Here is a 17,807-nt window from a genome sequence, read left to right on the forward strand (position 1 = left end):
TGCAAGTACTATAATTTTTAATTTTAAAGGCTTCTTAGTTGTATTACAACACCCTGGTTCTTGGCTTGCTCTGAGAAAATACAATTTTGCATGAGTAAAAGCTGCAAAGACTTACATTGTTACAGCCAGAGCTTTGTTTCTTGCGTATGTCGGGATTGTAGTGCTGAGAGCTTCAACCCCATTTTTAACCATCTGTGACTATGTCCAAGGTTTGTCATAGTTTGCAGCATAATTTGCAAAAATTTGGACTATAACTGGTTGGACTCTGGCCTCATAGAAACAACCTATTCTCAGTGCTGTATATAAAATTGTATCTTGTAGAAGTAAAATTAACTGAATATTCATAACGTTCTGTTACTTTGTGGTTATTCTGCTGCTCCTGTTTCCAAATAAAACGTGAACTGTAGTCTAAATTAACACTGAGAGAATTAATGTTTTCACAGTGTATCCTGTAGACTTCTTCATTGATTTTTAACATGTACCACTCTTCTTCTGAAAGGTTCTTGTCATTTGGGTTGTGTACTGTATTTCAGAGGTACAGTCATTGATGTAAATAATTGTTGAAATTTAGGTGCCCTTTTGGTACTAGTAAATAAGGAGTCAGGATGAGTCTCTTTATTTATCTATCTGAGATACATTGAAATGGAAATTGAACTATTAGAGCTTGGCCCTAACTGACTACCACACGATTCCAATGCCAAAGTATAAAGAAATGTTTGCAGTATAATTTACAGAGCATTTAAATATTGCATAATTGTTTTCTTTTTTTCCTTTAGCCAAACCAACAAGTTTATCACTTCCATTGACACCCGAGTCACCAAAGTAAGTACTAAAAAGTGCAAACATTTATGAAAGGGAGGGGGGTTTAGTAGATTTTGGCTACAGCAACTCCATTTCAGCTTGTTTTTATAAATGTGCCCTGTCTTCCAGTGATCCCAAGGGTTCCCCATTTGAGAACAAGACTATTGAACAAACCTTAAGTGTGGAACTCTCTGGAACTGCAGGTGAGAAATGCGAAATGATGGCTCTTTCTTTAAGCATGGCTTGTGTGTGTTTGTTTAATATACCACAGGTATGCTGAGATCTCACAGAAGTCTCCAGTAGATTCACTTCAGTGCAGTTCAGCATTACTTTTTTATCCAGCTACCTGAGAAGAAACATGTTTGAAAATATGGCTTCAAACCTACACAGGAGAGCATAATTTCTGAGAAAATATGAATGAAACCATTTATCTGTTATATTTCTCCATTTCCCCATAGATTTGTGTACTGCTGAGCACCATCTTTCAAAGACAAACCCCACAGCACAGTGTAATAGATGTTACAGATGTAAAAGTTATGTCATTCAGTCTGTCTCCAGGCCGGTCTAGGGCTGTACATGACTGCATGTTTCAGTGCTTTGTCATTTCTAGATTAATAGGTCACAAATAACAGCTTTCTCCTCTACCACTGAACAACTAATTGTTCCATAGCTTAGAGGTAATTTTTAAAAGTGGTATTCATTCTGTATTCCTGCTTTTTCTTCCATTAACACACTTCACACAACCTCCCTTTATCTTTCTCCTCCTTTCTGATCCCTGGATTTGTACCTTTTGAAGATTTTTAGGATTTTTTTATCATGTAGTGGTTTAGTTTGTGCATCACCCATTTAATCATTTGTTTAATTCGTCTGCTCTTCTTTCTGCTGAAGTCAATTCCTTCAGACTCAGATCTGTTTTATGGCATTCCTCTGAACTCCTTTTTGCCTCTGTTTTCTTCAAGTGTCCTGAGCTGAGCACAAAAGAACACATTGAGCTCCACCTGAGCTATTGCCAAAACCGTTTTCTTTCTCAGTTGTGTAATATTGAAAAATAAGAGATGTACTTGGCATGTGCTTCTCTCAGGATAGCAGTAGGTTGTAAACTACCTGATCTCTAGCATTGAGAGGGGAGGGGTGTATTGCAAAATACGTCTTCGGGTACCACAAATTAGCTTAATTTGTGCTCCTGAATTCAGTGGCAGCAGGCCCAGGCTGGGTTTGGGTAGGTACGCTGGGCTTTCACATTCCTACAACCATCATTGCACTTTTTCAGAAATTTTTTCATTAGTTCAGCACTAAAACATGAACACTTTTCCCTGTCTTCTCCTGGAAGCCTGCAGTCTTAGTCATTCCTTTCATGGCAAAAGGAAGCATTCCTCCTATACATCTTCATTTTGCAAGACCGACATAAACATGGCAAAATTCACTGTATGCAGGAAGATAATCCTGTTCAGTGCCAATAAGTGAAGTGAAGTGAAGCACGGAGAAGCCTCTTCCATCACTACTGGACAGCAAGTCTGCACAAGGGTGCCCATTTGTAAGCACATGGATAAGTCAGTGCTTAGTGCTGCCAACAGAAAGGGGCAGATGAGGTGACTACAGCAGAGTGGTACAAGCAGCCGTTGAAATCACTGAAGGAAGCAGTGTTTTCTCCCAGCCAAAAAGTCAGCAGCCTGCTTTTCCCATCAGCTGACCAGACAGAAATTGGGAGTCAGTCTGACCCCTGGATAGTCCTCTAGTAGTGCGTCCATAGTGGCAACAGGAATGGTCTTGGTATTACCAAATTCATTCCGCTCCATCAGCTGTGCACAGAGGAGGAAACAAAACAGCTCTGTAGCTGCTTGGAAAACATAATCAGGAGAACTGGTGCATTAAAAAAAGCAACAGAAGCTGGGAAACAGCACAACTGGCCACATATGTAAACAGGAATGCTCTACTATGGTTCTGTGATTTCTTTTCCCGTCTGGAAGTAAAAGAAGTTGGCTAGGAAATAACCTGATGATATTCAGGAAGAATAGGAATTGGAGTGTTGTGTGGCCAGGGAGCTGGCAGTGTTACCAAGCAGTGTACATAATGGTGGCTCTTGGACTTCATGTTGCACTTGCTCTGGTCTTCACAATGTCTGGTGAGGAGATTTCAGGAGATCATGCAGTAGCTCTTTTAATCTCTGCCTGCATATACACACAGTTTTTATTTTTATATTCATGTATGTATGTAAACCTATAAAAATAAGCATGTCATCCTGGAGCACTGAAGAGCTTACAGCATATGTGTGTGTGTAAATCATGGCAGAATTGGGACCCACCTCAGTTCCAAAAACAACCAAAAATAAAACAAGGAAAAAAGTAGTGGCAGTAGTGATTAATAATACCTTGAAGTTCTTTAGTGAGAACCCTGGCAACTCCAAATTATATCCAGATAACTGCATTGCTCATTGTCCTTATATAGGGCAGCTTGCACCATACAAGCACTATTTATTATAATTTAAATAGGAGTTACCTTGATCTCACTACTGAATTGAAAAGACCATTAGCAGAGCTGCTTGCACTATCGAAGCACAAAGTATTTTAATATAAATAGCAACTCCCTTGATCTCTCTGCTGAAAACAACATTGCTTCCCTCACTGATGAATTAACTATAGACCGGAAAAATAAATAAATAAAAACATTTCCCACATGAGCCATCAATCTTCGTCACACACACATTTTGGATTCATGTATCTAAAGTCAAACTGAAGCCATTCTCTTGCCAGTGCTATATCTTGCTTTACAACAGATTTGTTAGTAGTCGTGAGTGTAACTTTGTCCTCCCTAAAACTGTCAAAACATCAATTTGTCAAATTTCAAGGAACAAATATTCTTTGAAGTGTTTTCATGCCACACATAAGAATTCTTTCAATACACTTTAAGTAAGTGTCCTAAGTGCATTGCCGTATAAAATCCTATCTCTTGAAGCTGATTATTCTAGTGTTATTCTAAGGAAGCTGGACCAGAACATCATAGAGGGAGTATGGAGGGAGTCCGAGGAAATGATAAGGCAGTGAATGAAATTCCTGTGTCAGATGAGTCTTCTGAGTGAGAGAGTCGGAAGAGGTTCATCTCTGTTTCCACAGCCATCTGCATTGCCAGTGCCTTGTTAAAAGGCCATGGGCTTGAACCTCTCCAGTGTCTTCCAGAAGTCTGAGATGGTTCTGTGTCACCTCTTTCCTCTTTGTTAGCCGTCAGAAGGAGGGGGGAGGGTGGGACAGGGACGGATGGACTGTGCAAGCACAGGGGCTGGGAGGATGACTCACCTTCTGGAGGTGGCAGTGTTTCTCTTGGCAGTCAAGGGCTCCTCAGTGATTGTTCTAGACTTTTGATTATCTTAGACAAACTTCTGAATGCCAGACGTTAGATAGCATGGCTTCTAATTAATCTCTCTCTGTTCCCTGTATCTTAAACCTTCACACCTTAATACTCAAAGCCACCAGTTGGTTCACGTGCTTATGGCTCGATCAGTAGCTAGAAAACTATTTCCACCCTCTTGGTGAAATGTCACTAATTTGATACAGATCCCTATAATTTATTGTAGTGTGAAACTGCTCACTAGTCTTGGAGGAGAAATTTGATTTTTCTGAAAAATGGCAGAAAAAGCTATATTTTTTGTCATCAGAAAAGCTGATGTGCACAATCAAGCTGAAGAGTGATTTGGAATTTGTGACCATCGTTGAGGATACTGATACCCTGCTATTTGCCCACTCTAGATTTGTGTTACCTCTTACTTTTCAGAACAAATACTTAAAATCTGTCATCTAAGAACTTCTTTAACCTCAGAATGATTTCTGATAAAATGAGATGTGAGATGGAGAGCGTTGTCCGGAGGGAATACAATCTAGTGAATTATTTGATGTTTTCAGGTAACTGTGTTTATTCTCTCCAGCCTGACAGCAGGATTAAACTGAATACTCAACAAGCATGTAGTTTTTTATTACATGATGACTGTTTAATTTTATTACATTTTCCTAGCTTCTGCAATCTAGTGCCGTACAAACACTCTTCTTCTACTGAACTGAGCTGTTATCTTGTGGTCAGTTTTTAAAGTGGCCTTAAATAATGTTTCCCTTGACAATCCATTTTCAAACTCAAAAGGTATGAAAGAATTCATTTTCAATGCCTCTCAAAAGCCCAGTGCACATGTAGAAAGGTTCAAAGGCTGCATTCCCCAAAAGACAGTAATTGTCTGCCCCCTCAAAACACAGCAAACATCATCAAACATTGGAATGCTGAGTTACTGTAGAGATTTAGAAGTATCTCTGTCTACATAAAACAGTATTGAAAATCAGTCCTAAGAAGTCCAGATGTCACTTTTAATGCAAAGGCACTCCTCTAATTTCTGTTTATCAATCTAGCTGAGCTAAATGAGTAACACTAGAATTTTTTTTTAAAGTGGAGTTTTGGAATGTATCAAAAGTAGTTTCACCCTCCCAGATACTTTCTGGAAAGAAGTTGCTTGGCCAAGGTGGCAGAGTTGGCACGTATGCAAACACCTTTTGTTGCACAGACACAGGGAGGATGGTGCTGCTTTGGCAGCAGTGCTGGCAATTTGATATATGCTGTTTTCTAGCACAAGATCACGGAGTGAGTTCGTAGTATATAGACAGAGCAAGGCAAAGTGCAAACGTACCATTTACCAAAGCTATTCAATTAAGGAAAAGTCCCTACAAAGAAAATGGTTTTATAGCATGTCATGAAAAAATACTTGCCTTTTACTTTAAAAAGAAAAAAGACTGTTTAAGGGGGATGATTGTAGAGTATGTACCACTTCTAACAGATTTGCTGTGCAGAAGTACATAAGTGTGAGTGATGTAGAGGTACTTGTTTATTATAGAGCACATTTCAATGCAGTAATCATAAATATTGCTAAGGTTGTGCTCTGTTGAAATATGACCTACATACTCTTGATTGTTTGTGTTACGTGATTTGTCTGACACCCATTACATTCTGGGTAATGGCAGCCATTTGTTGCTGTGCACAGCAGGCTCTTTTGACAAAAGAAAATAGGCAGCAATAAAAAAGCTATAGTCTGAATTACATTCTGCACAGCGCTGCACTGCTGAGAGTTTGTGCAAGTGTGTTAACAATGCTCTGAACTGCCTCTTGTCAGCCTTCAGCCTGTAATGGCCATCTGTCCTTCCATAAATCTGTCAAAACCTGCTAAGTTCAAGAGAGAGTACAGAATATACCTTGTACTGTCAACGCCTAAATGTACACATTGGGGAGGAATCAGTGCGTGTGAAATAATCCAGTGGTTATAGAATATTGTAATGCCACTGATGTGGAATTGTGGCCCTCTGTGAGGATTACCAGGGATTAGAGTGAAGATGAACAAGTGTGCAGCCAACTGGTTTTCTCAGAATTCACCTTTTGGAGATGGGTCAGGGGGCACTCTGGAGGTGGACTTGGAGTGGTGACGTGTATTCAGAACTTCACTCCCTCCTCATCCCCCAGTGTAGGTTTGTTCAAAAGTTAAGTGAACATTTTCCATCTTTTATCTGTTTCTATTTGCCTGTGCATTTCCTGCTTCTGCTGAAATCCAGGAAAAAAGCCAGAATGCCACGAGGAAGCCCTTTCTTAGGCTGTCCCAGCCCTGTTCTGCCAGCAAGGGAAGTGCCAGTAAATTTAGCTCAGCCTGTACTTTTGTGAGGGTTTTTTTTGGTACTCCCCCCCCCAGTCTCCCCACCCCATGCCCTTTTCTGAAGATTATTGGGCTCTTTGTCAGGTTTCTGGAAATGTTATACTATATGTTTTACTTGCTTATTTCCAGGACAAGCTTTAAAGAAGTGGAATTTGAAATAAGATTTTATTTTGAATATTGGATTATCTCTGGGGTTTCTTTGCCTGAAATTCTTAAATATACATGGTCATTGTGGAGTGTTGGAGTGTTTGTATTTTTGTTTAATTCTTTCTTTAAAGCTACATCCAAAAACCCCAGTAACTAACCCCAGAATTTCTCATAGACTTTATAATTTCACAAGTAAAAGTGTCATTTTAAAATCTTTTTCTAGAAAGTTGTTTACTGAAGTATTTGTTCAATCTGAGCCTGAAGCTTTAACTTTGAAAGTATTATTGCAGATTTTTGAATAGGACCATTATCTTAATTTTAGCAAAAATTCACTTGGTAGTCAAAAATATTTGTCAGTGAGGAGATGCATAAGGTAAGAAATAGGGCTGTCTCAAGTGAATTTTTGGTAAGAAGAAAGAAAAAAATTGAGGACTTAGATGAAATAATTTAAGAGTTATGACTGCAAAATTTTTTTTTAGTATTAAATTTAAATTTGGGGTAACTAATGTTTTAGGTGCCATAATCTTTGCCTCAGTTTCCTTAAAATTTGTGTCATTAGGCAAAGTCTTTGCATAGCTATGGGTAGCTCATAACCATTTTTTCCATTCAAACAAAATCAAGCGTGTCTCTCACATCAAGTATTCATGCCTTGGTGCTTCTAGTTTCTTATTTTCTGAAAGAAATTCATTGTAGATAATGCAGTGGGACTCCCAGTCTCCATTTATGCTCCTTAGGGAGCACTGTGCATTGATGGACACTTTTCCTTCTTTACAGCACAACACAATAAAACATGTTCCATTTGCATTGATCTGCCAAGCTGTGTTGCATGTTTAAAAATACAAACCAGAGCTCCATAACCATGTTTGAAACACACATTTCCTGTAACTCTGTCTGCCCTCTCTTTTCATTCTTGCTTAAGAACTAATGGAAAGCTTATTGCTTGGGCTAAAACTATTCTTGGACAGCATGAGCCTCTGGGTTGCTTAGGGTGGTCTGGATTACGTTGGGGAACTCCCTAATCTCTGTCTATTTTGTTCAATTTTAAGCATATGTTACTAAATTATATTAGTGTCAATTGGACAGAAGCAAATTTTTCAAACCTAACATACTAAGTACCTTCCTGAAGAGAAATTATTTCCTGAACACTGTCTGCTTTTTGCTGTTACTCTGCCCTGATGTCTGGGATTATCCTTCTATAAAGTCTGAAGAAATTCTATTATTTCTATTGAAAATATTGAAAGGTATATTCTACCCTTATAAAAATAATGGGAAAATGCTGCTTCAGTTCCCAGGCATTACTGGAATGTGCTGTAGTCCTTCCTGCAATTTTGTCTCATCACAGTGATACAATCTATTACAGTTATGTAAATAATCCTGTTAGTTAGCAGTAGATTTAGTCACTGAATACTAATCTAATACTAATACTGGCCTAATAACTAATACTAAGACTTACCTGTTTCATTTTGACTCCCTACTGCATGATTCTCACCAAGATTTAGTTCTAAATGCAAAGGTTCATTACACTTGTGGTTGTATTATTGTTCATTTGGGTTTCAGTTGCAGAACCACATTTCAGGCAAAATGTATTAATTATGCTCAAGGAGTGTATTAGACATACATTCTCAATGGTCAATGAACTCTGGAAACAAAGAGTCATTGTCATGAGTTAGGGTAGCTGTATTTCATTGCATTTAAGTTCTGCATCCTTTGGTACCACTCACTTATTTCTCTTGGCCATGCTTTTATCCAGGTTCTTCTTTGCTGGGTTCTTTATGTTTTTGATGGTGCCAGTCTTTTGACTTTTCATTTTTACATCAAAATCTGTTTTGTATTTAACAAAAACGTCTTTGGAATTTTATCTCTTGATCTTTTCTATCAAAACCTACAGAGAGAGGGGCGGTTGTCATGGAGGAAGAGGAGGGGCAGAAATTATGCTGGAGATTGATGGTGATGCATTAGTATTGTTGCTATTGTTACCAGATCTTTGGTAGTTTTATTCTCAGTATTGGCAGTGTTGAAGTGACATAAAATGGGTCTTGCTTTGTATCTATTTTAAGAAGCATATGAGCTACCTTTATAAATATTGTATGTGTGCTCAAAAGCATTCTGTACCTCCTTTTACTCTCTGTAGGCCTAACTCCACCTACGACCCCTCCTCATAAAGCCAACCAAGATAATCCTTTTAGGACTTCACCTAAACTGAAGTCATCATGCAAGACTGTTGTACCACCTTCAAAAAAGCCCCGCTGTAGTGAGTCTTCCGGTTCTCCAGGAAATAACCCAATCAAGAAGGGTCCAGACCAGTCTGAGCTGTACACACAGCTTAACAAGACTACAGTCCTGTCCAGTGGACATGAGGAGAGAAAGACAAAACGGCCCAGTTTGCGGCTGTTTGGTGACCATGACTACTGTCAATCTGTGAATTCAAAATCGGAAGTACACATTAAAATATCCCAGGAACTTCAGGACTTCAGACAACCAGAATTTAAGGATTCTTCACCTGGGTGGCAGTGTCAGATTTGTTCTTCTTTAGAACAAGACCAGTATTTCAAGAAAGAGACTTTACAGACGAATAAGCAGGGATCCCATGGTAATAACAGAAAACAGCTCCAAGACCAGGAAATTCGGGCTGAACTGAATAAGCATTTTGGTCACCCCAGCCAAGCTGTTTTTGATGAAGAAGCAGATAAGAGCAGAGAACTAAGGGACAGTGATTACAGTAATGAACAATTCTCCAAACTACCTATGTTTATAAATTCAGGACTAGCAATGGATGGTCTGTTTGATGACAGTGAAGATGAAAGTGATAAACTATGCTACCCTTGGGATGGGACACAAGCCTATTCATTATTTGATGTATCACCTTCTTGCTCTTCTTTTAACTCTCCATGCAGAGATTCAGTGTCTCCACCCAAATCCTTATTTTCTCAAAGATCCCAAAGGACACGCTCTAGATCAAGGTCCTTTCCTCAACGCAGGTCTTGTTCCCGTTCTCCATATTCCCGATCGAGATCAAGGTCGCCCTGTAGTAGATCCTCTTCAAGGTATGGTACAGCAAATTCATGTATGATCATTGTAGCTAATAAGACAAAGAGCAAAAACACTAAGAAACTTACAGGAAAGAAAGGAAAAAAAAAGCAAGAAATAACTTAATCCAGTGGAACTCATTCTATTGCTCCTGAGCTGATTACCTCTGAAGGTTACAAGTTTGCTACAGTGCTACAGAAACACTTGTTTCAAATATCCTTTGAATTTGCCAGGTTTACACCTTCTGAGTGGAGGCAGTCAGGTCAGAGGCAGAGCAATTGGTGAGAGATGTACAAAACTAACCTTCCCCATTATCTGTGAGCTGCCTGGTGCCAATCTAGCTACGGCCTCTATCAGATGGAGTTGACAATGGCTGACTGTCTGCTCTGTGTTAGCCTCAATAAGGAAAATTACTGAAGGGCCAGGAGGGGAGAAATCACTTGAGGCCCCTTAGTTGACTAGGAGATTGCAAACTGTCACTGGAAAATCCCACTGGTAGCTTAGAAGAAATTGTAAGTTCAGGGAAGAGGTAGAAAATGGTGTCAATAGACTCAAATGGAATGACAGAGGTGAATGTGTTTCTTCCTGCAGATCTTGTTGCTATTGTGAGTCCAGCCACTGTAGACACCGAGCATACAGAAGTTCTCCCTTAGGTGGAAGATCGCGGTCCAGATCGCCGTGCAGCCGCAGACCCAGGTAGTGCCTTTGGCCTGCATTTGGTATGCTTTGCAGCTGTTCCTCAGGAGAGAATTGTAGAATCATTAAGGCTGGAAAAGACCTCTGAGTTCGTTGAGTCCAACCTTTGGCTAAACACCACCACATCGCCTAAACCGTCCACTCTTTCATTGAACACTTCCAGGGATGGTGACTCCACCACTTTCCTGGGCAGCCCATTCCAATGCCTAACCCCCCTTCCAACCAAGAAATTCTTCCTGGTGTCCAACCTGAACTTCCTCTGGTGGAGTTTGAGGCTATTTCCTCTTGTCCTTTCTCTAACTGCCTGGGATAGTAAAGCATTCTAGAAATTGTATTTCTAATTTTACATTGACAAATGCAGGTGCTTGATTTGATGACTAAGTTGTGTTTCCTAGATATGACAGCTATGAGGAATATCAGCATGAAAGGCTGAAGAGGGAAGAATACCGCAAAGAGTATGAAAAACGGGAATCTGAAAGGGCCAAGCAAAGGGAGAGACAGAGGCAGAAAGCAATTGTAAGCACTGTAAAGATAACTTTCATTTTGAAATAGATCTGTTTCTTTTCATGGATTCTAATGCTAGAATTCAAACTTTATTTATTTTTTATAAAAATTCAAAAATTTGCTTATGTGTATTTCTTATTATTTTTCATTTTAAGCAAATATGTGTTTTCATAATAATTTCTGCTTTGATGTCACACTATTAATTTTTTCAGGTTCTATAAATTACAACTCTCGAAATTTTTCACACTGAACAGATAAGAGAACCTACTAGAGAAAGGGGTCATCCCAGACAGTACACTAGTAGAAGAGAACTAATCTATTTCTTATACAGATGCCTTTTATACTGTATTTCACCTACCAGATATACATGAAATAAGGAGTCAGGTGATGTGCCTATTGCTGAACTCTCAGAGTGGCTGTAATTGTCTTTACAGAAGGTGCAGACAGCAGAACTCAAAACTGGGATCCAGAAACTTGTCTTGAATTAAAATCTTTTCAGTTTCTGTGATTTGGTTAATTTTTTAAGGTATTTTTAGCAAAATAGTCTAAAGACAAGATGCAATTTAAAAATGTCACTTAGCACTGGCCCTATCAAAATAAATATGTATTATTTAATTATATTGTTCATCAGTGTTCTCTATGAAACAGCTGAAATACCTGAAGCAAAGAAAATAACCCATGTGGGGATAAGCAACTGTCTTGGCTGTTGTAGGAGTAGGAGAGAAGGAAGAATGGCTATTAAATGGACGGGTGGCTTTTTCCCCTTTTGAGTTCCCCATTGGCAACTGCATTTTGATATATTAAACTGGGAGCTGCTGTAAATCTGTTGCTGTAAAATTTGCTAAGGCCATTTGGAGGCTCACCTTAAGATTTTGATTTTCTGTGTCCCGCTCTTTCCATTGGGTTATACCTACACGGCTGTTCTGGCTGTGCTCTGGCTCTTGCATGACCTGGTACAAACCAGGATACTTCATCTTCATTCCCAGGTTTTCCATTAGTGCTCTGTCCAGAGGTCATCAAAATTAATAGGTCTTTTTCCCAGTGACATTAGTGGACTTTGTAGCAAAAGGTGATTTGTCACACACTTGGCAGCATTTCTCCTAATACAAACCAGGAGTGTGTAGAGATTGACAGAGACTGGCATAGTCTACAGCAATGAGGAGTTCTGGGAGTGAACAGACAACTTTATGGTCTGCTTTTCTTCTCTGCTGCTGTTGTTCTTAGTGAGCTTCAGCAAATCATTTCACTTTTCTCCATTTCAGGTGTCCTATCTACAAAGTGTGGGTGATTGGTTCTTTTTGCAAAGCACAAGATTTAGAGCTATAACATGCTCTGCTGTGCTGCTCTGAAATGCAGTGACGGCAATGAAATAATTTTGTTTGGCTTCAGACAGGGCCATATTTAAGTCAATTGTTGCAGTTAGTTTTAAAATATCTGGCTTCCATCTGCTTAGAGATGAACACCAACTTCCAGCAATTGTAACTTACGCTTGCTGTTCTCTCTTACAGCTACCACAAATTAGAGATTCAAGTAGACTTCTGTCATGGGTGTATCTTGCTACTTCTCAATTACTGTACCTTACCCATATAAATAAACATGAATCCTGCTGAGGAGGTAGAAAATTTGATTTAGTTTAAAACAAACAAATATTTGGCAAGTAGCTAATCAAGAGAAAAGGAAAAAAGAAAGAAAAGAAACGTAAAAAGCTCCAGATATGCTGCATCATACTGCATTAAAAATTCTAGACAATTCAAAACCAAGGTTGAATTTATTTTCTTTCGAAAGTGATCATTTTGATTATAATTAACTTAATTAATGGAATTATTTATTAATAGACATAAATAAATCAAAACTAAAAATAAATATCAATAAAGAGTACATGGCAAAAAATCTAAAATCCACTCATCTGTGTGAGTTCTGCGGGAAATGTAGATTAAGTCCTATTAACTCCTTTATCCAAAGTCTACCAGCACTTTTACTTTAAATGTCTGTATTGAATTGTGCTATTTTACACCCTGTGAAAACAGATAAGGATTAGGAGACAGCAGAGAAAGGGGATCTCTGACCTCATTAATTTGGTGACAAAATTTGTATAATTTCTAGCATTCTCTGCTCTTTTTCTTATGCCTTTTGGTTTATGGGTCTTTTTTGTGTTACTCTTTTCAGTCTTGAGGGACTCAACTCATTTATTGTTCAGCCACAAGAATGTCCTCTCTTTCTTTCCTTGAGCTCTTTCTACAGTCCCATAAATTTAGATTTCTTTTCTCTCTGTATTGGGGAATTTTTTTATTTTCTTTCTCCCCATTCTCATGCTGCCAGATCTGATTTATGGCCACATGCTTGCAGATACTGTTAGAAGAGTGGCCCAAAGATTGGGCAGTACTAATGCCTCAGTTATTACTCAGGGCAGGTGACTTTCTTCACGAGAAGCACTGCTCTGAGATCTCAACTGTTAGTTGTAGAAAGGATGCACAGTAAAAAAGGAGCAGAAGTTGTGACAGAGCCAAAAGTCATTAGGTATTGTGGAAAGTATCTAAAAATATCTCTGTGGGACAACAGGCATGGGAAACCTAGGAAAAAGAAATAAGAAAAAAAATTAATATTTTAACATCTTTTAATCTGTCAAAACCATATGTGAAGCAATGCCCTCTGATTGTGCAGGCAGCTTGTGTTTTGGCAGATGTGAAGACATATTGACAGAATGCTGAGGATCTTCTGTGGTCATGCTGTATGGCACAAGCATGTTTGAACACTGCCCCTTCAATCTCACACACACCACCTTGACCATAGAATATTCAGAGCTAGAAGCCTGGGATAGTATTTTCCTGTATAGATTCCTGAATTCCTGTCGAGGCTTTTAACTGTATACAGGTGGTTTGACTTCAAAAGGTCTGTGATATTCTTGTTGTCTTCTATGTCTTTTTCCCCCTCTCCTGTTACTGGAGATTCAGTGTCTTTTTTGTGGATTGAGGTCTTAATTTTGAGCAGGCATGCCTGAAAAATATGGGCTGAGTCTACAAGGTACTTAGAGAGTTAAAAAAAATATTTTTGTCAGTCATTCATTCATTCACTGATTTATACTTTTGATTGTGATTCCTTTCCCAACTGACCAAATGTTAGCATAGTTTAGTTTGATCTTGTTTTGTTTTATTACTGGGTCATGGAGTTTTTTTTTAGAATGGATCCTCACTGAATGGTCTGCCACCAAGACTTGCTTAATCATGTAAGCCAGATCATAGTTGAGACACATGGACTATGACTTCAGGAGCACTACAGGACAGCAGAGTCTACTTAGTGCTTTGTAAAAAGTGGGATCCAACCCCCTAACCAAGGCAGACCACAGTGATTTGCTAAGAGGCCTGAGGACCCCTTTTTTCTTCTGATACACTCCAGGAAATTTCTGAGTTGTGTGGCTTTTACTCCAGCAGTTATTTAGACCACGTGGTAAATACTTTTTGAAGCATGGCACCAGAAATAGTTGGCAAATTCCAATTCTGGAGTCAGTCGTTGGTGATTCCTCATTGATATGGTTCACCAGAGCTGGAGGTTAAGCTGTCTGAGGAGCAGCTTGGTGTTGTGGCTCTCTGCTACTCTGCCACTCTGGCCATGATACTGACTTACAGTCACATCCTTCATGCAGCTCATTTACTGTGTTCACTGGCTACTGGAAAGAGGTATTACAAAATCAAGTTATACTGAAGTAGAAAATCACAATTAACATTACCAATTTTCATTCCTAAATGCTGGCAGCCTTTATGAGACAAGTATCGAGAGTCCCCCTCCCAGAGAGCTTACAGACATAAAAAGATAAATGTGCTGTGAGGCCACTATATCAGAAAGAAACACATGGCTTCAAAGAAAATAAATTGCTCTAAAACAGGAAGGCAGGAGAAAGGTGGTTTCATAAATGAGTGCTTGCCTTCTCGAAAGTCGAAAATCAGAGTTAGCCTATAATAGAATGCATTTCCACTTATGAAGGATTCAATGTATGTTGTATATTTAATTTGGACTTCTTTTTTGTTGCTCATCTTGATGGTCTAGATCCCAGATACTCTAAGTTTGCTGTATGTTTCTACCTAAATTTTGAGTTTTACTGGTCCATCATTATTTTTGTAGCAGTCAATATGGAGTGTATCTGAACTGCTCTGAACTAGATAATAATCTTGTTTGGTTTGTTTCCCCCAGTTTTTGTGATTTTTACTTTTGCCATTCATACTTACTCACAGGCCGTACTAATTTTTTTTTACTCAATCTAAAGAATTTTTTTCTCATTATTATTACATCAGAAGCTTAAGCTTTAATGGCTTATCTCCACCCACAGCATTTCTGTTTTTGCAGCTCTGTCCAACCTCCAACCAATCTCATTACATCTTCAAAATGGTATTTGGCCTTCAGCTCTAAGGATAAAAGTCTTCATGGCTTAAAGTCTCTGCTGGCAGAGAAGTCATTTGGCATGGGAGACAACACAGTCATGGAGTGTGTACCCAGCCAGACACCTGTGCTGGAGTGAGCAGCAGAGCCTTTACAACCCATAACAGAACCCAGCTTTAAAATGCTCCTGGATTTCTTCTCTCAGCTTCACATAAAGCATTTACCTGGCTCTTGGAGAACTAGGTATGCCCCACAGACATGCAGGCAAAAGTGGTAGGAAAAATGGGAACAGCCACACCGCAGGCAGGCAAGGATAACAACTGTTGGGGGAAGAAGCAAAAAAACCCAAGGGAAAACTAATACATCTAATGTCCTGTGTTTAGTGAAATAATTATGAAATAAAGACTTAGGAATAAGGAAACACAAAAAAAATAAAGTTTTGGAGGAATCCCTTACAAGACAAAAAAGATCCTTAGCATCAGTCAATGTTTAGAGGATGAGCGGTTCCTTTATTGACCCTTAGATGTGTAAGGTGTATCCCTGTCTTGTTTTCTCATATTTTGTTATTCTAATGCTTTAGGATTTTCATTTGAGACTTAAAATACTGCTTGTCAGTCCAAGATTTTCTGCCACATCTTTCTATTCAAATGTTTTTGCTGCGATGAAGAACAAGCAAGATTATGAAAGAAGACAGAGATGTTAATCCTGAGGGAGTTGGCTGGACTATTCTTTTTCTTTAACCTGGCAGATCAAGGAGCCACACTTAATGCTTATGATGCAAAATAAATCATGTGCACTTTTGGGAGGGAAATCTGAACAAGTAGCTTCTGGTGTATCCTGCAGGTTCCCTCTGCCCATATGAAATTGAAAACAAAAGCTTTTCTCTGCCCTTCTCTAGGTTTCCAAGTCATCAATCATATCCTCTAACAACTGCAGTCAACATTTTACTTAATATGCCCATATAGACTTACACATGTAACTTATTATTAAAAAAAAGGTCCTTAACATTTAGAGGTGTGTTGCAATCTTGTTAGGCTTCTGTAGCTCTTATTATTAATGGGAATAAAAGGAAAGCATCTCTTTGAATATTAATATTCATAGTTGCTTTAAAAGCAAAGCAAAGTTAAGTCAGGCGAAGACAATGCTGTGTGAATCCTGTGTTCTTGGGTATCTTATTCCATCATGGCATTCTGCTTAAAAAAAATACTTGAACCCATCTCCTCATATGTGCACACTGGAGGACATATGGTGCATTTCAGCTTTAAATTTGAATTTCCTTAATTTTGCAGGTTTAACTTATTCCCTTAACAGTACTTAAACAGGCTTTTTTTTTTTAATTGTTCAGTTTTGGTTTATTACGGTTGTCTTAAAGGGATATTAGAAATATAAAGGTTATTAGAGGGATAGAAGAAGGAAAAATTGCACAGGCATGCAGACAGACTTATGGAAGAGTGTGCAATAGATATTTCCATCACACTGTAATATAACAATCTCCATGTCAGTGAGTGAAACATTATGTTTTTTTCAGTTGAGATGTATTATCTCAGCTAAAGTATATTAGGCAGTCTGCTGTGTTATGTTCTGCTCCATCTGGTCAGTCATTTAGGTTCAATAGCAAGTATCAATGGAATTGTTTCTTATCAAGTGTTTCAGTGCGGTTAAATCCTTGATTTGGTAAAACAGTCTGAAAAAGTAATTACTGTGCATATGCAGATTTTCCTGTATTTGAAGTTTATGGCACCCAACCATAGTGAAAGTAAGCAGAATTAGAATGGGGAAATGGAAGAAATGCAGATTTCTGTAGCTTGCACTATACAGTCCCTGGTTCACAGAAGCCCTGCCCAAACTCCTCTGTCAGGAAGGTCAGGACTGTGGACTGGGACACAGTGGGAGACAGAGATAAAAAGCAGCAGCTGTCTGGAAAGTACCCTTCTGCCCTAAATGTATGGCTAGCCATGAGCACAAGTGCTTCTTTTAGCCCCACTAGCTTCTCCAAACTGCACTGCTGTAGCAGAGAACAAGGGCAGCTTTTGGACCCTGTGTTTTGGAAGGTGTAACATTTGAAAGTGGACCCAGCATGGTTACAGAGGACTATCAAGGCACTCACCTCGATTCCTTACACAATAAAAGGAGGCAGTAGTTTCAAGTGTCTAAATTAGACCCTCACCAGGTCCCCCTGATTAAGGAGAGCTGGTACATGCTTTGGTAGAGCAGCCAAGGACTCCACTGAGCTGACCAGGGACCTTGTAAGGGACACAGGTAATTCTTGAGCCATTCCTTAGTGGGTAGGGCTTTTGGCTAGGAATGTTTGAATCTTGAATCTCTGTTTTCTGCAGTTTTAAACTTTCATTTCTCAGGAGCTTAAATTAACTGGATCTTAGCCCCTGAGATTTGTGAGGCTAGGAAAAGAGTCAGTGAAAATAGTTTTCTAGTAAGAGTTTCTGTTGGGATACAGATATTTTAGTGTTGCCTTCCTGCTGCAGGAATTGTTTATTTATTTTGCATTAAATAGTTCCAGAGAGCAAAGTGCTCTCCTGGGAACAGGAAGACAAGATTTCCAGCACCCCAAACTAAAAATTCTGATGGTCTC

The 17,807-nt window shown here is 38.9% G+C and overlaps 1 protein-coding gene across 1 annotated transcript in view; it reads left to right on the forward strand.

Moving 5' to 3' along the window:
- The window catches only part of PPARGC1A (PPARG coactivator 1 alpha), a 68,699-nt gene that overhangs the window by 41,488 nt on the left and 9,404 nt on the right, over positions 1–17,807 (forward strand). The window contains exons 6-10 of the mRNA XM_009099836.4: positions 777–822; positions 931–1,004; positions 8,751–9,663; positions 10,238–10,342; positions 10,738–10,858. Coding sequence (XP_009098084.1) covers positions 777–822; positions 931–1,004; positions 8,751–9,663; positions 10,238–10,342; positions 10,738–10,858 — 1,259 coding nt within the window. The remainder of the gene's footprint in view (positions 1–776; positions 823–930; positions 1,005–8,750; positions 9,664–10,237; positions 10,343–10,737; positions 10,859–17,807) is intronic.

The sequence above is a fragment of the Serinus canaria genome, chromosome 4 (assembly GCF_022539315.1).
Source record: "Serinus canaria isolate serCan28SL12 chromosome 4, serCan2020, whole genome shotgun sequence".
In the NCBI taxonomy this organism is placed as follows: Eukaryota; Metazoa; Chordata; class Aves; order Passeriformes; family Fringillidae; genus Serinus; species Serinus canaria.